Source organism: Schistocerca cancellata, chromosome 4 (assembly GCF_023864275.1).
Source record: "Schistocerca cancellata isolate TAMUIC-IGC-003103 chromosome 4, iqSchCanc2.1, whole genome shotgun sequence".
In the NCBI taxonomy this organism is placed as follows: domain Eukaryota; kingdom Metazoa; phylum Arthropoda; class Insecta; order Orthoptera; family Acrididae; genus Schistocerca; species Schistocerca cancellata.
In genome coordinates, this window is record NC_064629.1 from 168,342,754 (window position 1) to 168,366,705 (window position 23,952).

At 43.0% G+C, this 23,952-nt stretch overlaps 1 protein-coding gene across 1 annotated transcript in view; it reads left to right on the forward strand.

Annotated features, from left to right (window-relative positions):
* Window positions 1-1,402: 1,402 nt before the first annotated feature.
* LOC126185206 (adiponectin receptor protein) overlaps window positions 1,403-23,952 on the forward strand; it is a 77,240-nt gene continuing 54,690 nt past the window's right edge. The window contains exon 1 of the mRNA XM_049928087.1: window positions 1,403-1,607. Coding sequence (XP_049784044.1) covers window positions 1,584-1,607 — 24 coding nt within the window. The 5' untranslated portion in view covers window positions 1,403-1,583. The remainder of the gene's footprint in view (window positions 1,608-23,952) is intronic.

A 23,952-nucleotide genomic window follows, 5' to 3' on the forward strand; every position in this document is an offset into this window, starting at 1 on the left:
GTTTCTGAGTGGTTCAATAAAATCAAGCTCATTGTAAATAATGAAAGGACTGTGTGCGTGAACTCTCATTTATTTCCTTCAGCTAACCAAATGTCTATTCAAGCACGATTAAAAAAATAATCCCTTACAAAATGTGTCACAAATGTTATGGGTCTGTAGGTTCAGCAAGACTTAAGGTAGGACGCACATATAAATAACTTATCTACGAAACTCTCATCCACGTGCCATGGTCTAAGAATATTAAAGTCTACAACAAGTAAAACGAGAGTACTGCAGGAATACAATGCGCATTTCCACTTACTGCTTCAATATGGCATCAGTTTCTGGGGACACTGAATTAACAGCATAAATGTTTTTAGAATGCACAAAAATAACTGTAAAAAGAATTCGTGGCCTTAAAAAGATGAAGTCCTGAGTTTGGTGTTCTGAATGTTCCAAGTTTATTCATTTACGAAACTTTTTCACTAGAGACTACCTATTGAAAACAAGTAAACTACTACAGAACGAAGATCTACACATCTATCGTACCAGAGAGAAATCAAACATACACCGAATTATCACAGAACAATAGCCTATCAGGGAAGCATAATTGGCATTGGTGTAATACTACACAATAAGATACCAGAGAAAATTAAAATTGTTACATATCCAATATTTAAAATTAAATTAATGGCGTTTCTAATAAAGCGCATTTTCCAGGGTGTAAAATAATTTCTGAATATGTGACAAAAAAGTTGCTAAAATTAAAAATAGATACCTACTTTTAATTTGCCTACTATGTACGAATACTATGCATTATTGCAACTTTTCTTTGAACTGTAGAGTATCATTTGTCCACTTTGTGCTATATGATAAGACTGGACCAATAAAAAAATCAATCAATCAATCAAAGCAGGAACTGTGACTAGCATTTATTCAGTGCTCGCTTCGGCGGTATACATACTTAAATATGAACAATGTAGAGGTGATTAGCATGGCTCTTGCGCAAGGAAGTCCAAAAAATATATGCTTGCGTGCAATGAAACTTGGGAAATTTCTGGATCCACTCATAAAGTTACAGGTATCTCTTGTGAGAGGTTCACGTCGTTTTCAAATCTATATTCCTAAGGATAAATTGTTCTCATTTAAATATTGTATTATATACGTTGTAGCATACATACCTACTGATCGTACTTGACCCACAGTTTTTATAATAAAACTATGTGGGAATAACCGATTTCACCAATACTGCCATAATGCCCCGTCTTACTTAATATATTTTTCATGAAAACCTTTTTAGGCAATGGATTATCATTTTAAAATAAGAATACGAGTATTTGAGATTACATGAAAGAATACTAATTACTTGAAAAGTGCTAAAAATAGTGCTACTTTAATACGCTTCACAGATGTTCACCTCTGACACGGAAGAGCGCATCACATGTCGAAGCTTGAAATTTGTTGAAGGGCAAAGGCCATCTCATCGCAGATACGCTGCTGTTTTTGAAGTAATTGTCTGTGATGTAGTTCTGTTCAGTGATTCCAATTGACATTTTGGAAATTGGAACTATTAAGTTGGGTAGCGGTGAGCAAAAGTAATCAAAATGCCCGATGGCAAAGAAAATAAGGTAGGATGTCAAAAATCATTTGCCTGCGATTGTTTTTTCCGTAGTTTACGTATTTTTCCGTGAGCGCTCACGTTATTCTTTAATTCACTAGTTATGTAATTTCAGGTGACAGTGTTAACTGTTTTTAAGTTTTTCCAAACTAATTAATTCTGTTTTTTCTTCGGTGGACAAAAAAATTAGTAGTCGTAAATAATTTCCAAGTGTTCGATTTCAAATGCTATTGTCAGATTATGGTGTGCGTATACACACAAATAGTGCGTCCCAGTTGTTTCATATTTCTCTTTACAAATGTATGCAGTATTCAAATTCTTGAGAAGGTAGCGTTTCCTGTCAGGTTCCTGTTCTAGTTACGGAAGTGTTTAGCTGTCAACTATGTGAAACCCATATGTACTCCTCGAGGATGAAATTATATGTTAATTTGGGCGAATAACACACGGGAAACGTACGTTAGGTTTGAATTTTTTTCTGCCTTTATTACAGAAAGAGTCATAATTTCATATGAAACATTGGTATGATTAACTGATTTAGTTACCATACCTTACATAAACCATTCCGTGTGCTCGAATTCTACAACTGAACATATTGAGAGATGGTTAGTTATGGTTTCACTTTGCATCAGATCTAGAAAGAATGTGCGCGTTGGTTAGTGTTACCTTGTCGAATGGAAACAGTTATGTCTGCTGCACTAAAAATGTGTAAAAAGTTTTGAGGTGTGTGTGTGGAGAGAGTGTTTTAATAAATAATTTAACAAAATCATTCTGAAATAATTAGGTCCAGATAAAGAGAATAAATTCTGCTGGACAAATTATCTTGCATGATAGGTTTGCAGCGTCTTGATAATTTTCTCGTTTATAGAAACCATTACCTGTTAGGCTTCAATATACACGTTCTTGATCACATATTATTCCTTTGCAATAGGCGTAAGTTTTATGGATTTACATTTGCAGTAGCTTGAAGCTGGTGTGCATGTGTAATGATATCTTATTACTCAGTTCGTATCAGGGCAGCAAGTGCAATTGTGTTAAATTGCTTTGTGCAATGATTGCTATCAACATATTTCGTTATGTGTGTCATACAGTGTCTGTGTTCTGTGTTATTGACTGCACCCTGCTAATACTTGTCAAGTTACTTGGCATCTTTCCACTTACATCATGAGATGTGTAAGAGGGGGTATTTGTACTTGCCCTATCCTCATTAAATAACTATGTATATGCATATGTCAGTGTAAAGGACTCATTGGCGAAAGTATGATAGTGTACACCATCCCCCCCCCCCCTCCCCGCCCGAAATCTTGGGTTTGGTGACATTAATTTTTAATGCAGCCTGAGTAAGTTATGTTGGAAGATGATCGCTTGGATGTGATTTTAATATGGAACAAAGGTTGTGGTAACACTGATCTGTAATGTAGCCTGACGTCTACATTCATACTGTGTTTAATACTTTCCACCATAGAAACTAAAACTGTGAGGTACATTCCAAACATGTGTATTACATAATGATCTGAGTATTTTGATGCATGCTAAGTACATATAATGTAAGTAAAGTATGATGCTTCCCATTATAGCATTGGTGATGCCAAGACACTGATACACGATTTATCAAGAAAACTTACAAAACATAAGACATTTACACAGTACTGTGCTTACAATTATGCATACAGCTGAACACACAGTACTAATGAAATTAAAAATGACAGTGGTAAATTAAGGAAGAATAAGAAATAAATTGATATTAAATTATGCTCAGCCACGTGCACATACTCGAGGCATGTAATGTAATACATACAGATGTAATAGACAGAAAATAGTGTAATAGTGTGTGCATGCAGTATATTCGTCAAATGACAGTGGCCCAACATACCATCTCTCTTTCTCTCTCTGAAATAGGTTGCTTCTTTGAGGAAAAGTGTCAAAGCATAGTAAAAATGACAGCCATAAGAAGGTTCTGACATCTATATTGACATGTGAAGACAGACATCAGAGAGAGCATTTATTTCTAAGGGTACAGTGGATTTATTTCGAAGGGTACAGTAAATTTTTAGAGTACATAAATACCTTTGGTTAATTTTATCACGCAGCCTACGTAAGGAAGGAAGCGGAAATAGAAACGTCAGTGATGTTAGCCCCCCCCCCCCCCCCCTCCACTCCTAGTATATATCAGAGCACACATACAATGTATGTGTGATACGCCCAAAAGTATTAGTATGGAAATGTGTCTATGAACTAATACAGACTTTAAAAAAATCAGTTCAAATTTTTATAACTCAGTGTAATCATACTGTGTGAACGTAGATATCGGGCTACACTAAAATCAATATTTTAACAAAAATTTTGCATTCATATTTGTTGGCTTCATGAATGTACATTGTCGTTTCACAACCTAAAGTAGAACTCGGGTTATACTGCATGTAACTGTCACTGCAAGCAACATTTCCACAAGGGGGCAGGGGAGGGGGAACCAACTATGACTATTGCATAAATGTGTGTGTTGCCTGAAAAGTTCTTTTGCAGTTTAGTTTTCTGCCTGAGATATAAAGTTAAACAGCTGTTGGTTTGTGTAGGTATCTGGATTATGCTACATTGCTAGAATTACTGGTGTAATTCAAGCTGTAGCTTGACGCAGTGGGCAATACGAGCAGTTGTGAAGGCATTTACAATCACTACCATCAGCTGCTTTGCTAACCGTCAAGTTGGACTACGTGAATAGTAGTGCTGTGGTTAATTGAACGTTCCAAAATTAGAGCAAATTCACTATAATGTACCAGCTATAGATAAGTCACATACAGTATTGTGTGACCCAAGTTAACAGTGGTAACAGAAAAGTATTCAAAGTACCACCTTAAGGAGTGCAAACAAGAAATAGTGAAACTAAGCTTTGGGAAATGCTTATTGCAGAGATGTCTTGTACATAGAAGAAAATATGTTCCATGGACATTGCTTGAGGATTTGATAGAACAATGTTCTTACTGTATCAATCATTATTATTCATTGTTACTTTAAGACAGTCTTAAAATATATGGAATATAATGAAAGCTTTTATGCTTACGTTGCCACCTGTTTTTGTTGTAATGATACTTTGACTTGCAATCAGCTAAATATGTTAATACAGTGGTCTTGTGTATAATGACCTCACATTAGGAAGTTTAGTTTTTATTTTACACAGTGTTGTTTCTAAGCACATGCTACCTTTCCTGATTTGTTTTGTGAAATTTGTGGTAACACACTGTGGGAGCAGTGTTTGGTTTTATCAGAAGTAGTTCAGTCTCATTGTATCTGAATTTCTCATTGCCCTGTAGTCAAAAACACACCTATCTTCATGTAGGCCTGCTCTTATTGGTCTCATAATGTGACTGCTTTATGTTTACCCATTCATTCCACAATTGAAATGTAAGTCTATGACTTAATAATGAACAAAGTAATCATGGATTGTCCTGCTGAGAATTTTCATTCACTCTTTGAAAAAAGTTTCCTTGTTTCATTTTCATGGAAGACCTTTTCATGTTGCACAGTAGACCTTGCCATTGCCTTCAGTTTAAATTTCATTAGGTAATATACTCATTAAGTACCTTAATTATGATTGCTTAGATAAACTACAGTGTGAACACATTTGTTGTTGATCATACAGTAGTACTGTCTTTGAAACAAAGTGGAGAAATTTCTTTGTACTGCTGATACTTTGCCTGTCTTCAGGGATAATGTACATAGTACAAAAACTACTCCCCACTTTCATATTTTATTTTTACTTAGTGAGGCCTCTGTTAATGGTATAAAGTTACAGAAAACATATACAGAACTTTTCAAGAGAAAAATCATAAAATTTTTAACTGTGAAATTCCAGGATCAGTGTCAGAATATAACAATCCCAATGTTCCAGTTTACTTCATTGTACAAATCTTAGCGATGGCCAAGGAAGAGGTATACTGCCCACGGTCTGTGTGGGAACCATTCAGCCATTTATTGGAGCAGCTTACAAAACCCAAATTTATATGTCTGGACCAGTTATACAACGCTGAATACTATTTAACAAACAATATTCATGATTTTCAATGCCTTGTATTTATTTGTGCATTTATTTAACTAAGTTTAGTTATAACACTGAACTTGAAGCATTTGAGTAGTACACTGTTGTCAGCTATTCTGCTATTCAGTAATTATTTATTCATGAACAAGTTAGTGGATTTTAAGCATTTTTGCTGGGAATAGGTGTTTGCTGTCAGAATAACTGTCGAATAGGGTTTGAAAACTTGTGTTTTGTCAGTAACATAAGTAGCCTTTTGTGGAAGTCTATTGAAAATGTACGCTTTAAAGTTTACGTAGGTAGTTGAAGAGTTGTTAGATGTATTCAGATCTTACTGCTCCAGGCACAGTCTGGTGTTTACAGAATTGACTCTACCTTTCTTTTCGAAGAAGTTCATATTGTCATCCACAACTATCATTAGCTGGTAGATCCTGTTAGGCCAGTTGAAGAATTAACTTCTTAAATAGGTGTGCATAGGTTTGTGAATTAACATGTACAGCTTTGATGACAAGTCATTTTTGACTAAAAAATATTTTTATATCTTAACTGGTTTGACTCAAAAATATCATCCCATTACACATCAAGGAACTGAAGTATGTGGAATTGACAAGTTAGAGTATTTCACTACTGATGACTCAACAATATTCTAATGATAAAGCTAACTGCAGTTAGCAACCACAGGAGGTTTCACCTACACTGTCCTGTGAATTCTGCTTCACTAATAGTGCCAACATTCTTGGAGAGTTGATTTTCAGTTCAAACAGAATTGTAATAAACCGGATGTCTTGGTTTTTTACATTAAGGGAACCAATAATTATCTTCAGAATAAAATTTACTTTGTTTTCTGATGAGACTCTGTAAGCATTACACTTTTATCACGTTGAAATAAACTTGAAACACAGTTAAATTTCAAGTGAGGAAGTAGCATACTTGCACAGGTTTATTAACATTGCTCTCACTAATCACATTGTTAGAAATTAAAATGTTAAGTCTGTTACTTTTAATTCTGCCAATATAGTGTGTGGTAGAAATGTACATATGAAATGAAGTGGGGGCATAGAGATAGGTACCATATGAGTTATTAGTCAGAGGTCTTTAAATCGCCCCCAGTTGACATTGGCCTCTAATGACTAGGGGCAGACTTGGCTAACTCAGGCAGAGTTCCTGGGCAACGGCTAGTTTGGCAGTGATGCATCGTTCTTTTATGAGAGTGAGATTGCTAGTATAACTACTTGGGACACAGAGGTGGTAGAAACCTTGCTTTATTTATGCATCACTGCATAAATGTTTTGTATGAGAGTACCTTTGTGTGCAAACACAAAGATCACACAATTTTTTAATTAAAGACGACAGGTTTAACCAATCTTAGCTCTCATCTTCAGGTCTTAAACATTTTTGTTGTTGTAAAACATGTTCATTTTATGCTGAACCTCATGCACAAGATGTCAAGTAGATAAAACTCAGCATATTATAAATGTTTGTCATTGCTAAAATATTTAAAAAATTTAAAAACACGCAGCACCTTGTCCAAAAGGCTGTGTCCATATACATATTCCTCACATATTAATCTTTACACAGTTTGAGCTAGGAGTCATTTTCTAGTGTCTTTGTCAGAATGAGCATGTAAAAAAAAATTAATTATAAAAGAACTGAAAATAATTGTGCTGACTGGAAATGACTGGTTGTTTGTAAAGAGTAATAAAGAATAATTTTAATGGTTAAGGTGGCTTCTTTTGCCGAGGTCTCCTGATTTAATTTACAGAAGTCTGAGGCATCTTCAAAAAGTGTAGATTTTTGTAATTATAGAGTTGCAGGAAAGACTATGGATGAAAGGCTCCCGCTCCATATTTCTAGATTTCTGAAAAGCATGAGACATGGTATCCACTGCAGATGGTTAACAGAGGTATGTGAATACAGAGTAGGCTCTCAGATATGTGACTGGCTTGAAGATTTCTTAAGTAATAGAACCAAATACGTTGTCCTCAACAATGAGTGTTCATTGGAGACAGGGATAACATCAGGAGTGCCCCAGGGAAGTGTGATAGGACCGTTGCTATTTTCTGTATACATAAGTGATGTGGCAGATAGGGTGGGCAGCAGTCTGGTTGTTAGCTGATGATGCTGTGGTGTACAGGGAGGTGTTGAAGATAAGTGACTGTAGGTTGATACAAGATGACCTAGAAAAAAATTTCTAGTTTGTGTGATAAATGGCAGCTGGCTCTTAATGTAGAAAAATGTAAGTTAATGCAGATGAGTAGGAAAAACAAACACATAATGTGCGGATACAGCATCAGTATCATCCTACTTAACACATGTTGTTTAAGTATCTGGGTGCAACATTTCAAAGCAATATGAAATGAAACGAGCACTTCAGGGTTGTGGTAGGGAAGGTGAATGGCTGACTTCAGTTTATTGGGAGAATTTTAGGAAAGTGTGGTGGTTCTTTAAAGGAGACAGCATAGAGGATGCTAGTGTAACCTATCTTGAGTACTGCTGAAGTGTTTGGGATCTGCACCGGGTTGGACTGATAGAAGACATTGAAGCAATTCATAGGCGACCTGCTATATTTGTTAACATTAGGTTTGATCAGCATGCAGTGTTACGGATATGCTTCAGATCAAGTTCATTTCGGAGAACACTACTGAGAAAGTTTAGAGAACACTGCAGAATGATACTATTGCTGCCAACATACATTTTGCGTAGGCACCATGAAGATCAGAGAAATTAGGGCTTGTACAGAGGCATATAGATAGTCATTTTTGTTCCCACTCTATCTGTGAGTGGAACAGAAAACAAAATGACTAGTTGTGGTACAGGGTACACTCTGCCACACACTGTATGATGGCTTGTGGAGTATGGATGTAGATGTAGACCCTTTAATGTGCTTAGACAACAAACACATTTTGGATGCTATGATTTGCATGAAGAAGCTAACATTTTTACATAAATGACCACCTCATTGGTTATGTGGGTGGAACAACGGTTAGGGCCTGTTACCACATGTTTGTACTTCTTGTACTGAACTCAGAGCAGTTGTTGTTCCAATCTATGGCCCACATAGTGTTGCTGTTTACCAAGGTTTTTTCTGCCAGCTGTCAAGTATTGTGTACTTGGAATTCTGTGCACACCTACCCTAGGGACTGAGTCAGACAACAGACAGATGATTGTGGTCAATTCATTTGTCTCAGCACAGTAACAGTCACCATCTGTGATTGCTCTTTCTGCTCTTTTACCCTCTTGTGTGCTATTTGATTGAAGGTGGCCACTGCCCACTCAAGAAATAATTTCCTTGCATGGATCTATCTCACTCTGAGCATTGTGACAAAAAGGCAGCTATTCGAATGCATTCTCTGTAAAGCCGTCTGAACTTGTAAAATATCCCATTTGTTGAAATTTTAGAGTTCTGTAAGTTAAATGCTGAGGCGGACAACTGACCTTAATGTGTGGGGGTGGACAGTGGCCTGGCAAGTCAAAAATTCTGCACCATGGCATGATATTTTCCACTGCAGCACGAAGTGACAATGTCACCAGTCTAAGGGATCATCTTCGACTCAAGTAAAATGTAGAACTGTATTTATAGAAAGAAGCAGTAATGGTTGCTCTCCTGAAAATATTCAATCTTGAAACCTCAGTGTAATAATGGTCATACAAGCTGTTTTGGAAAAACTTGAAGCAATCATTAATCACCACCTCATGCAGTTGCTTCCTGTGTGACTTCAGAAGATACCAGTCTAACCCTTTGGAACTTGACCATGTTGGAAGCATCCATGAAAGAACTTACTATTGCATAAGTTCCATCTGATGGCAGTATTTTTATTCTAAAAAGCTTTAGATTATCACCTCATGATAAATTTAATGCAAACTGCAAACTCCACGAGTGGGTCCTTGGGGGAAGATATCCACACTGTTGTGATCCTTCCTCACAAAACTCACATTTTTTACTCTAAAATGAGTTATCTAGTTGTTTTTTTTTTTCCCTTCCAAGATAAGTGTACCATTAGGAAATAGCCCTCAGGGTATCAGCATTCATTTGCTGAGTACGGGCTTGGCAACTCTGGGGTTCCTGAGCTGGGGACTGGTAAGTGCTGCCTGTCTCCTGTTACCGTAAGCTCTGGGAATGCTTCAGGGACCACTGTATGGTGTGGCAGTGGAATGTTGTGTGTTGCAGGGAATGGGGATCTTGGTTTGACCTCCCAGATCACATGTATGGTAAAAGCCTCCATAAAAAAAGGTCTGTCTCAAAGTGTGCTGCAAGCTGATGCATGGCTGTTTAGGTGGAACAGTCGTTAGCAGGCAACCTCTGGGAACCAGCTGCACCTCAGTTGTATAAGGCTTATTGAGGCACACGGGGCCCCATCTGAGTGGATCATTCTTTCCCTAGCTGCTCATGGGACTGAGATGGAACCCTTGAAATCATCTTTTTCTCCTCCCAGTGGGAAGGGTGTACTGCCTGGGAGTATTCACACCCAATCCTCCAAACAAATGAGGGAGGCTGGACCTCCTGGTAACTTCCATAAGTTGAATTATAGTAACAGCGCTCAAGGAGTCATAAATCAAAATGTGTTTTTGGTCATCAAGAGGAAGGAGGGGACGTTTGAAAAAGTGTCCCCCTTCTATATTCTTAGAGGGTTGGAAGGACTTGTCGAAAGCCTGAAGTCTATGAAGCGGCTGTGCAATGGTTCCCTACTGATAGAGACTAACAGGGGAAAGCAGGTGGAATGACTTACGAAGACCAAAAAATTGGATGAATATGATGTAACTGTTGAACTGCATAGTCCCTTAACTCTAGCAAGGGTGTGATCACATGATGTGACATTCTGGATATTGACATAGCTGAACTTAAACAGGAATAGGCATTACAGGGGACAGTTGACATAGATCAAAGGATGCATAGGAATAATGGAGAAATTGAGAAGATTGCCACCTTCATTGTGACCTTGAATTCTCCAGCATTGCCTGACCACATCATGGCAGGTTTCCTTCAATGTAGAGTTAGGCCTTACGTACCTAACCCAATGCAGTGCTGCAAATGCCAGTGTTTTGGTCACACAATGATGAGTTTCAGGGCTGAAGTGACCTGTGGGAAATGTGGAAAGGCAGCCCATGAAGCTGGGATTGACTATCCATCTCCAGCAGTCTGCGTTAACTGCTCTGGGAGCCACCCAGTCTGGAGCCGAGAGTGCCCTGTTTTTGCAGAGGAACAAAAAATTCAGGAACTAAGTCACCAAGCACATCCCCTATGCTGAAGCCAAAAAGGAATATAAGGCGACGAAACCTCCCATCTTTACCTTTTTATGCTTCCATGGTCCAGTAACCTGTTCCTAAGGTCAACACCTCGACGCAGATATCATCCAGTGTACAACTATTCGCCACCCCCACCAGCTACTTCCATGTGTACATGCCAAGGCAAAACAGGTAAGGATAAGCCAATCCAAGCAGCTGCCACAGAAAATACCAGAAAGAGTTCCGTAGTGACTGTCAAGAAGGCGTACAACAAGCAGAGAGCCTCAAACACCCCTATTTCCCCTCATTCTTGAAGGGACAGGATGCAGCGAAAGATTCACGACATTTGGGTCAAAAGCTGTTCAGAGTGCCATCAGATGTCATTCTTTCACGTCTGACTGATGAGGACATGATCGTGTCAGTGGAGTTAGATGCCTTGGGTCCAGACAGCCCCTCCACTCTCCCTCGCTCTACAAGTGTTTCACTTCCACAGTTCAAAGAAAGGGGTAAATTAAAACCACATCTATGAAATGGCTCCCATCCTACAGTGGAACTTTCAGGGGTTCAGGATGCTTGCAGAGGAACTCTCTCTTCTCAGGGTAGACAACTGTGTTTGTGTCTCCTGGAGAATCATTTCCATTAATCATACACCCCTGAGCTACGAGGCTATGTACTCCACAAAAAGGATGAGCTGAGTGGAGAGATAGCTAGAGGAAGCATAGGTATTTTCATTAGTACCGACTACCACTCATCGCCTCTCACTTAAGACAGACTTCACAAGCAGTTGCTGTATCAGTGCATGTGCGTCATTCATTGACAATGTTCCCTTTACTTGCCCCCACATGATGCACTTGATGAAGAGGCCCTAATGGGCCTTGTCACACAGCTCCCCTGCCCCTTCATCCTCTGTGGTGATTTTAATGGACAAGTGTGCCTAGGGGCTCTGTAACTACCTGCCCCAGGGGTAGAGCAGTTGAGGCTACTCAGGTAATTATGTACATACTTGGTAAATGCAGGACAGAGCACTCACTCCTGCACAGCAACTGGGTCGTTCTGCCATTAATTTCTCACTTCGCTGTCCCAATCTTGCTCTCATCGCTCAATGGGAAGTGGTTGATGACTTGCACGGAAGTGATCACTTCCCAATCTGGATTCACCTGCCAGATGGTGTGGAACCCTAAAGAAAACTGCTGTGATGAGTGCTCGGTAGAGTCAATGGGACACTTTGTAGCCAGTTGGCCCAGTTTGAACATTGTGCAAATGTTGAGGCATGGGTGGGTCATATTACCAAGTGACCCATCACGCCACTGCAGCATCCATTCCACAGTCCATGGGACAACAGAAAAGGCAACTTGTCCCTTGGTGGAGTGCCGAATGCCACTCTGCATTCAGGACCAGGCATGCGGCTCTGTGTAGGTTCATGTGTTGGTCAACTGCAGAGAATCTTGCAGCCTTTTGGGTGTCAAGGGCAAAGTGTTGCAGAATTATTCAAGAGAGCAAGAAGAGGTCATGACAACAGTTGATGAAAACCATTATCCATTCTACCAAAAGTTCCATTGTGTGGGAGACCATCAGGATAATTTCTGAGAGAGGAGGTGGGCCACCCATGGCTGCTTTAATGGGGAACAGCACTCTCCAAACCAATCCATGAGACATTGTCCATAACCCTCTGCGAGTCCCGGGATTAGAATAGGCCCAGGTATTCCTGCCTGTCATAAGAGGCGACTAAAAGGAGTCTCACATGTTTTGGCCTTTGTGATGGTCCCCTGTTGGTTTTGACCTCCATTTTTCAATTTTTTCCCGAAGAGTGAGCTAACTGGGGAAGGGCACCTTGCATAGTGCAGCATGTTCACGGTGCCTTGATCCTTCGCCCACTTTCTCGTCATCGCACTCCAGTCCAGCTCATTCTCCATCTCTTGGATGAGAACCCATTCCTAGGTGCATTTTCCACCGTGCAGTATGCGGTGTCTTTTTGCACTGACGATGACCATGGACTGTTTTGCACCTCATATCCAGCACGGTAGCCAGCGCGTTATGGTGGCACCACCATGTACCCTGTTGGTTGTAGCCCTCTGACAAAACAGGGATTGCTCTGTTGATGCCTGTGCCGTTAATTCCCCATGTATGCCAAGGAGTAGAAGATGCCTGTCACCCTGGAGCATCGGGACTCCCGGCAATGGCCATGCTGCCAGGTGGCCTTTGCTGCGGCTGGGTGGCGCCCGTGGGGAGGACCCCTGGTCAGAGTGGGGTCAGAGTGGGTAGCATCAGGGCGGATGACACGCGATGAAGTGTACCACGTCATCACTTGCTGGTGACACCAGAAGTCTCTAAGCGTTCAAAGTCTCAGTACAATGCAGGGAAGTGTGATCTTAAATCGTTACCCTCCCTGGCCACACACCATGGGAGGAACGCCAGTCTAAGGATGGCAGTGAAACGTATTCGCCCCGATACCTCACATGTACAAGAACTGATGGGGACTCCTTTGTTTTGATGGAGCCACAGTTTTTTGTTGAGCATTTAGAGGACACGTATGTGGAGGTGGAGGGCTTGTCCAAAATGCGATCTGGGTCAGTCTTGATAAAAACACCATCCTTGGCCCAGTCACTGACTTTACTCACTTGTAACAAGTTGGGAGATGTTTCTGTTACCATCATGCCACATAAGAGCTTAAATATCGTCCAGGGTATTATATTCCACAGGGACCTTCTTTTGCAGTCTGACAACGAGCTGCATGCCAATTTAGAGCAGTGAGGTGATCATTTCATGCGGTGCGTTCGTCAGGGTCCAAGGGATAATCAGGTTGCCACTGGTGCCTTCATCTTGGCCTTAAAGGTGAAACCTTACCTGAGAATGTCAAGGTGATGGTCTACCACTGTGATTTAAAGCCCTATATCCCTCGCCCGAGGCAGTGCGTAAAGTGCTGTAAGTTCGGCCATATGTCTTCCTGCTGTACTTGGTGTCACATGTCGAGATTGTGGACATCTATCACATCCCAATATTCCATGTGCCCCACCTCCCATCTGTGTCAACTGTGGAGAGCATAATTCACCTTGCTCGCCAGACTGCAGGATTTTACAGAAAGAGAGGAAAAGTGTGGAATACAAGACCCTGGACCGTCTGACCTACACTGAGGTTAAGAGAAAATGTGAGTGCCTACATCCTGTGACCTGTGACCTCACGATACGCCACTGCTATGAGAACAGTTGTAGCCCCATCAGTTCGTCGAATTCCAGTCAGCTCTCAGAGCCAGAAGGCTACACCTGCCCCCCTTCATGGTGGGGGCCATTCCCCCCCCCCCCCCCCCCCCCCCCCCCTCTGCTGTTGCTCCTGCACAACCTACCTCGGGAGCACTGCACCCCCCCCCCCCCCCGTCCCCCCCTCCCCCCTCCCAACCATTGGGGACACCAGTCCCCACTTCTCAGCCAGAGAAGTGTAAGGCTTCTCTCACCAGAAAGGGGTCCCTTCGGTCACTCCCTTCCCAGATTTCTGCTAATAGGAAAGATGACACCTGCCAGTGGCTCAAGTGCCCAAAAGCAGCTGGTCATAGGGCTTCAGTCATCCTCAGTTCCGGAGACTGATTCAGTGATGTCCACCCAGCCAGGGAAACCCAAGGAACAGTGCGAGAAATCGAAAAAGACTCCCAAGAACAAGGAACTTGCAGGGCACCCACATCACTGCTACCTACAAGCTCTGCATCTGAGGATGGGTTGGAGATTCTGGCATCCACTGAGGACCTGTATCTTGCTGGACCCTCAGACACAATGGATATAGGTTGGTTAGGCAAAAAGTTGGTGACAGCAGGTGAACCAGAGGTGTAAACTGCCTCATTGAATGTTCCATGCCTTCCCAGTCTCACGATGTCATCCTCCAGTAGATTTGCGGCGGTTTTTTCCACCACCTGGTTGAGTTACAGCAACTGTTAAGCTTCACACCTGCTTTCTGCATTGCCCTCCAGGAAACCTGGTTCCCAGCAATGCGGACACCTGTCTTCTGCAGCTATAAGGGGTATTACAGGAACTGTAGAAACTATAATAGTGTCAGGTGGAGTTTGCGTTTATGTCCTAACACAGTCTGTAGTGAACCGTGTGCCCCTTCGAACTCCTCTTGAAGCTGTGGCTGTCAGAATAGTCGACATGGGAAATAACGGTCTGCAGTGTATATCTTCCTCCAGATGGTGCAGTATCCCACAATATATTAGCTGCACGGTTTGATTAACTCCCTAAACTTTTCCTACTTTTGGGAGATTTTAATGCCCATAACCCCCTTGTGGGGTGGTACCATGCTTACTGGCAGAGGAAGAGATGTCGAAAATTTACTGTCACGTCTCGATCTCTGTCTCTTAAATACTGGGGCCACCACATATTTCAGTGTGGCTTAAGGTAGTTACTCATTCATTGATCTATCAATTTGCAGCCCAGGACTTCTCCCATCTAGCCACTGGAGAGCACATGACGACCTGTGTTGTAGTGACCACTTCCACATCTTCCTGTCACGGCCCCGGCGTCAGGCCCATGGACACCAGATGGGCTTTAAACAAGGCGGACTGGGAAACTTTCACCTCTGATGTCATCATTGATTCTCCCCCACATGGTAACATCAATGTGATGGTTGAGCAGGTGACTACCACAATCATTTCTGCAGCAGAAAACGCATTCCCTCACTCTTTAGGGTGCACCCAGCAAAAGACAGTCGTTTGGTGGTTGCCGGAAGTCGCTGAGGCAATTAGTGTCGGCGAACTCTGCAGTGACATAAGCGGCACCCTTCCCTAGAGCATCTGATAGCCTTTAAGCGGCTCCGTGCCCGTGTACGCCAGATTATAAAGTGATTGAAGCAGGAGTGTTGGGAGAGGTACGTGTCAACCATTGGGTACCATACGTCGCCTTCCCAAGTCTGAACAAAGATCAGATGTCTTTTTGGGTACCAGACCCCAACAGGTGTCCCTGGCATTACCATAAATGGTGAGTTATGTACTGACGTAAACGCGATTGCTGAGCACTATGCTCAAGTCTCTGCATCGGAGAACAACCCCACCCCCCCCCACCCCCCCCAGGCATTCGCACCCACAAACGGTGGATGGAAAGGAAATTCCTCTCGTGCACTACATGCCACAGTGGGCCCTATAACGCTACATTTACAGAGTGGGAGCTCCTCAGCGCACTTGCACATTGCCCAGACACAGCTCCTGGGCCGAATCGGATCCACAGTCAGACGACTAAACATCTCTCATCTGACTACAAGCACCATCTCCTCGTCGTCCTCAACCAGATTTGGTGTTGCGGCGTCTTCCTATTGCAATGGCAGGAGAGCACCATTGTCCCGGTAAAAACCCGCTTGAAGTGGATAGCTATTGGCCCATCAGCTTCAACAACATTCTTTGTAAGGTGCTGGAACGTATGGTATGTCAGTGGTTGGGTTGGGTCCTGAAGTCATGTGGCCTACTGGCTCCATGTCAGGCCAGCTTCCGCCAGGGTCGCTCTACCACTGATAACCTTGTCCCTCGAGTCTTCCATCTGAACAGCCTTTTCCAGATGCCAACACCTTGTTGTGGTCTTTTTTGGTCTATGCAAAGTGTATGACACCACCTTGCAACATCATATCCTTGCCACATTATACTGGTGTACTGCTCCACCAGTACTGGCATTGCTGAGCGGCATCTACAGGGAGTCATCCACAAGGTGCAGTCATGGGCTCCCGCCTATGGTTTCCAGTTTTTGGCCGCTAAGTCAGAAGTTGTGCACTTCTGTCGCCATCGTACCATTCATCCGGAACCAGAACTTTACCTTTATGATGGTCCCCTCACTGTAGTGGAGACATATCAATTCTTAGGACTGGTTTTCGCCACCCAATTGACTTGGCTACCTCACCTTTGTCAGCTTACATGGAAGTGCTTGCAGCTCAATGCCCTCTGCTGCCGGAGCAACACCAACTGGGGTGCAGATCGCTCTACTCTGCTGCAGCTCTACAAAGCCCTTGTTCCATCCCACCTTCACTATGGGCGTCTGAGTTATGATTCGGCAGCACCCTCAGAGTTGCATATACTCGACCCAGTGCACCACTGTAGCGTTCACCTAACAACGGATCTTTTAGAGTGAGTCCGGTGACGAGTGTCCTGGTGGAGGCAGGAGTCCCTCCAGTGCGGATCCAACGTACACAACTGCTTGCCAGTTACATTGCACACATTCGTATTTCTCCTGAGCATCCAAATTACTGTCTCTTTTTTCCACCCACGGCAGTTCATCTCCCGTATCGGCAGCCCAGGTCAGGGCTAACGACAGTTCGCGTGCGATCCCTTCTGTCTGAACTGGAGTCCTTCTCTTTACCATCACCCATCCAGGTCCCTCCAGATACACCTCCATGGTGTATATCTAGGCTGCAGATTTGTCTGGACCTTTTGCATGACCCTAAGGACTCAGTTAATCCTGCTGCTCTCCGCTGTCACTTCCTCTCCTTTCTTGACGTGTTCCAGGGCTCTGAAGTGGTTTACACTGACGGCTTAATGACTGATGACCAAGATGGCTTTGCCTACATCCACAGAGGCCATTTTTAACAACATCCAGTGCCCAATGGCTGCAGTGTATTCATTGCAGAACTGGTGGCCATCTCTTGTGCACTTCAGTATGTCCATTCATGCCCTGGGGAATCGTTTCTTCTGTGTACTGACTCCTTGAGCAGCCTAAAAGCTATCGACCATTGCTACCGTCGCCATCCTTTGGTAGTGTCCATCTGGGAGTCCATCTACACCTTGGACTGGTCCCGTCGTTGAGTGTTTGTGTGGACCCCAGGACATGTCAGCATCCCAGGCAACGAACTTGCTGACAGGCTGGCCAAACAGGCTACACTGAAACCGCTTCTGGAGATGGGCATCTCTGAACCTGACCTGCGTTCTGATTTACGCCATAGAGTTTATTGACTTTGGGAGATGTAATGGCATAATAGTACACACAACAAACTGTGTGTCATTAAGGAGACCACGAATGTGTGGAAGACTTCCATGCAGGCCTCTTGCAGGGAATCAGTTGTGCTCTGCCGTCTCCACATTGGTCACACTTGGGTGATCCACGGTTACCTCCTGTGCCATGAAGACCCGTCTAAGTGTCAGTGCGGCACCCGGTTGACAGTGGCCTATATTCTGGTGCACTGTCCCAGTTTGACTGCCCAGCGACGAACTCGTTGCTACTAATTTTATCTGACAACTCCTCATCGGCTGATTTAGTTTTAAGTTTTATTCATGGGGGCAGGTTTTATCATTTGATCTAAGTTTTAGCACATGTCCTTCGTGCCTCTGTGTCCTCCACATGTTTGTTGCCCTTTAATCGTTCTCGTGATTTTTCCTTTAATTCTGGTTTGAGTTGTCAGTCTTGTTTCATTCTCACACTTGTGGCATTGTTTTATTCAGAACAAGGGACCGATGACCTCGTAGTTTGCTGCCTTTCCCTCTCTTTTAATACAACCAACAAACAATTGCAGTCTGTGTCTGATCTCTTCTTTCTGAACTAGAGTCCTTGTCTTTACCACCTATACATGAGGTTCATTCACGAACACCTCCATGGTGTACACCTAAACCGCGGCTTCGCCTGGACCTTTAACATGGCCCTAAGGACTCTGTTAACGCTGCAACCCTCCGCTGTCACTTCCTCTGGATTCTTGACGTGTACCGGTTCCATGAAGTGGTTTACATTGGTGGCTGCTGGTCACATTGGCTTTGCCTATGTTCATGGAGGACATACAGAACAGCACTCCTTGACAGATGGCTGCAGTGTTTTCCCTGCAGAGCTGGCGGCCATATCTTGTGCTCTTGAGCGCGTCCCCTCATACCCAGGCGAGTCATTTCTCCTGTGTATTGACTCCTTCAGCATCCTACAAGCTATCGACCAGTGCTACCCTCGTCATCCTTTGATAGCGACCATCCAGGAGTCCATCTATGCTCTGGAAAAGTCCAGTCATTCAGTAGTGTTTGTCTGGACCCCAGGTCACGTTGGAATCCCAGGCAACAAACTTGCCGACAGGCTGGCCAAACAGGCTACGCAGTAGCAGCTTATGGAAATCAGCTTCTCTGACACTGACCTGTGTTCAGTATTAGGCTGCAATGTTTTTCGGCTTTGGGAGACAGAATGGCATAACCTCAGTACGCGCAAGAAGCTGCATGCCGTTAAGGAAACTGACTGTGTGGTTCACCTCCCTGTGTGCCTCTCGTGGGGAGTCTGTGGTTCTGTCGGCTCGGCATTGGCCATACATGGCTGACACATGGTTACTTCCTCCGTCGTGAGGACCCACCTTGATGTCACTGTGGCTCACAAATGAGGGTCGACCATCTGTTGCTGGACTGCCCACATTTAGTCGCTCTGTGATGGACTTTTAACTTTTCCAGCACCCTACTTTCAGTGTTGGGTGAGAGTGCCTCAACAGCATCTTTAATTTCACGTTTTATTCGTGAAAGTGAGTTTTATCGTTTGCTCTAAGTTGTAGCACATGCCGTTTGTCCCTGTGTGTCCTCCACCCTAGTGCTTTCAGGGTGGAGGTTTTAATATGTTGCAGAGTGGCTGGCTTTTCCTTTTTATCCTCATGGTCAGCCAGCCATGGTAACCTACTTTCTTGTTTTAACCTCTTCTACCTGTTTCTTGCATCTTCGTGGTTTTCTTGTCCTGTTTTGTCTATTCAAGTGTTTGTTGCCCTTCAGTCGTTGTTGTGGTTTTTCCTTTCATTCTGTTTTGTGTTGTAAGTCTCATTGTCTTATTCTCACCCTTGTGGCATTGTTTCCATCAGAACAAGGGACCAATGACCTTGTAGTTTGGTCCCTTCCCCCCACTTTTAAACAAACCAACCAACCAATCATTGCCCATACTATGGCAGTGTATTTTGCTACAGTTACTGCAACAGCCAGTCAGGATCCAGGTTTCCAGCACCATAGAGTAGTTGCCGAGAGGTGTTGTTGGACGTCCGGTCCACCTCTGAAGGTTACAACTGCCCATTTTCCGTGTGGGAGCTGGATTCTTCAGTGTCTGTGGCTCGTGATGCATCCCATGGTCACGACAGGATCCATTAGTGTGCTGTGGTGCCTCATAAAGCGAAACAAAGATATCCTCCTCGCACTTTCTGATCCCATTTGGGCATCAGGTCACTTTCCTGACTCGTGGTGTGAATTTCCCTTTTAACACCTGGGAAAGACCGTACATGCCCAAGTAGTTACCATAGTGTTGCCCTCACTAGCTGCATGTGAAAGACCTTGAAGTGGATGGTCAGCTACCACCTTGTCTGGATCTTAATATCCAGACAACTCCATAGACTCTCAATGTGGGCTCAGGAGATATCGCTCCATCTTTGATAACCTTGCCCTCCCAGAGGCGGCTACACGACAGGCTGTCCTATGCCAGCATCAACTTCTAGGTATATTTTTTGACATCGAGAAGGCCTACGATACTACTTAGCGGCATTTTATGCTGGAGCAGCTTCACGAATTTGGTTTTTGCAGTTGTTTTCCCCTTTTTATTCAGTATTTCCTTTCGCCACTATATTTTAGATACCAAGTCGGTGGTGTTCTGTCTGATCACTTTGAGCAGAACGGTGTTGTTTGTGGATATTTCTCTCTGTTTTGCTCTTCCTCAAGCCTTGCAATGACAACATGTCAGTTGCAACTAACTCTGCGACATTTGCATGAATGAGTGCAGAAGAGTGGTTTTAAATTTTCCACCGAGAAGTCTGTTTGTTCTTTTTAACTGTTCTCGTTCCATTGTAAACTTTCCTGAGTTGAGTATGAGGGACACTGTCCTTACTTGTAAAGACATAGTGAGGCTTCTGGGCCTCATATGTGACTCTAAGCTTTGGTGGTTACCACATCTTGGAGATGGAAAAAAAATCACTTAAGGCTTTAAGTATTTTAAAATGTCTTAGTTACAGTACATGGGGAGCAGACAGGACTTGTCTGTTCCGGTTTACAGGTCATTTGTACGATCTTGGCTCGATTATGGGTGCACGGTGTATGGATCTGCGAGACCCTCTTATTTAAAGATGTTGGTCTTGGTGCAGCATGAAGGGATTCGATTGGCCACTAGGGCATTCAGAACAAGCCACATACGCAGCCTCTGTGCAGAAGCTGGTGAACCGTCATTTAACATCAGGCGACAGGTGTATAAAACACTGTCCACACCATACACACCCACCTACCATACTGTTGCTCAGCCCCACTGGAAAAGCTTTCTCGTAACAGGCAACGAGGCCCTTTGGGTTCGTGCACAGGATTACTTCTTGAGATGGGTGTGGCCAGTCTTCATGTTCTACATTGCGGTGGGAGCAGATTTCCAACTCGACTTCTCCAAAGGGCCAGACTTGTTTTAGACTAGATGAATTCAATAGTGTGCACTGATGGCTCCAAGCAAGGGATTTCCCTTGGCTGCTGTGTTGTGTTCCCAGACCATGTCACCAGGATTCGCCTTCCTGACGAGTATACTGTTTTCTCAGCAGAGCTCCGCACTATCCTGAAAGCACTGGAGCCGATGAGCCGTATTCTGGGCAAACGGTTTGTCATTTGTTCAGATTCCCTTTGTGCCTCACAAGTGTTACAGAACTTGTACCCAGCTGAGGAGTTAGTCTAGCTGAGATATGACCATCTGTACTTGCTCCAACAGCAGGGTAAGCAGGTGTCATTCTGCTTGGTGCCAGGTCATGTAGGGATATGGGGAAATGAACAGGCCGATCGGGCTGCCGAGGAGGCTTGCAGAGGACAGGATGTGGCACAGTGCCCTATTCCATTGCAGGCTGCCATTTCTGCACTACACAGGAAGTGCATGCAGTTGTGGGATGAGGAATGGGTGGTGGTGACAGCCAATAAGCTGTAGTTGGTGAAGTCAACAACCAGGCCGTGGCGTTCCTTCTGCCAGTTGCTCAGGCGGGATGAAGTGACCCTCACGTGTCTTAGAATTGGGCACTGCCCTCTAATAAGTAGGTTTTTACTACGGCGAGAGGATCCTCTGTTTTGTGATGCTTGTGGCAGGCACATCTCTATCTGCCATATTTTAATAGAGTGCACTTTATATCATGATGCAAAGGCAGAAGTAAATATTGGTGGGGATTGGCCCTCTAATTTAGCTGATGATCAGACGAGTGTAACTAAGATTTTAAAGTTTTGTGATGTGACTGGACTCTGGCCTAAACTTTTAGGCGGGAGGTTTTAGTGTGTTGCAGAGTGGCTGGCTTCTCCATTTTATATTATTGTGGTCAGCCAGCCACATCCATCTGCTATATTGTTTTAGCTCCTTATACCACTTTTATTACTGACGCAATACTTCGTTCCGTGGTTCTGTGCGGGTACACTCATAGTTGTCCAACTTTTGTTTCCTGTGTTTTGCGTGCTGTTTTATCTTCCTGTTTTGTGTATTTTACTGATACTTGTCTCAATCCGTTTTTGTGTGGGTGCTAAAGACCTTGCTGTCGTGTGCCCATACCAACATGTCCATGTCCGTGTTAGGAAATATTCAAAGGTGCACTGCATTTACATGACCCATTAATAGCTTAATATCCACAGTAAGGAACATAAAGTGCTGTTTGTTTTATAAATATGGTTATAATAGAAGGAAACATTCCACGAAGGAAAAATATACCTAAAAACAAAGATGATGTGACTTACCAAATGAAAGTGCTGGCAGGTTGACAGACACACAAACGAACACAAACATATACACAAAATTCAAGCTTTCGCAACAAACTGTTGCCTCATCAGGAAAGAGGGAAGGAGAGGGAAAGACGAAAGGATGTGGGTTTTAAGGGAGAGGGTAAGGAGTCATTCCAGTCCCGGGAGCGGAAAGACTTACCTTAGGGGGAGAAAAGGACGTGTATACACTCGCTCACGCGCGCGCGCGCGCACACACATATCCATCCACACATATACAGACACAAGCAGACATATTTGCTCATCTGCACTGCGAAAGGTGGTATGCAAGCTCTTTACAGGTGGTCACATTGTGACTGGAAAGTGTATAAATATTATGATGTAGGTCTGGAGTAGATAATCACTGTGGCCACTTTAGAAGGCTCAGTATGGGAGTTTGTAGAATAAATATCACACTTACCTTTTTTTGAATGTGTGTGCAATAATATTTCAGAACATTGACATAACTATTTTTCAAAATGTGTACAGATTTTTAAGGAGTTCTACAAAATTTGATGTTCTGAAGACACTTACAGTTACATGCAGCATATATAATTGAGAGCTGAATACCATTGAGAGTACTCTGGAGCAGTTGAGAAAGTATTCCAGGAAAAAGTTTCTCATCTACTGATCACTGTCAAAGAGCTGTAGATTAGGTTTTGCGTTGCGGTGTTGCATTTGCGTTGCGGTTTTGCGGTGCGGTTTTGCGTTGCGTTGCTGTCTGGTAGAATGTAGAAATAAGCCTGGAAAGACAGAATAATAAACTAAAATTGATGAAGCTAATGGTTAGGCTACAGTAGACTTCTTTCCACACATAGATTAAAAAACCTTACTATTACTATGCATCACACAGGGCATCTATTCTGGCAGAAAAATGCAGTATCATATGTTAATTATGGTGGGGAATTATTAGCCCAACTCATTGTATTCAACTGTCCTTTTTTGATAGGACAGCATTTCTAGAATTTTGTAATGCCTTTCCTTCCATTTTGGGTAACAGATGATTTTATTTATTTATTTATTTTGTTAGGGGGGGGGGGGGGGGAAGGATTAGGGTGTTCCAAATTTTTGGAAGATCTTGTGTGACAAAGCATTATTTAAAAAATTCGTCGAACTAGTTTGGTGCCAACATTTTTTGTTTTATGGAAAGCTGTACAAGAAAGTTCTCAAATCCAATGATGACATTATGACCAATTTGTTTAGAACTAAATAACAGATAAACTGTAACCTAAAAAAAAAGGTCACCAGTGGAAGCTCCTTCAAAGTGCAACCTCACTTGGTGACAGCTGTTAAACAATTTCATCATGAAAGGCATCGCTATACTTTGATTTCTTGTATGCCTCAGGCCTAACCTCATGCCACTGCTTCTGCAGTACCCAAAATAGGACTCCAAAGGGCAAATAATGTACTCTGAAAATCATGCAATGAATGGTTCAGCAGCAATTTTGAAGCACACACAAAATA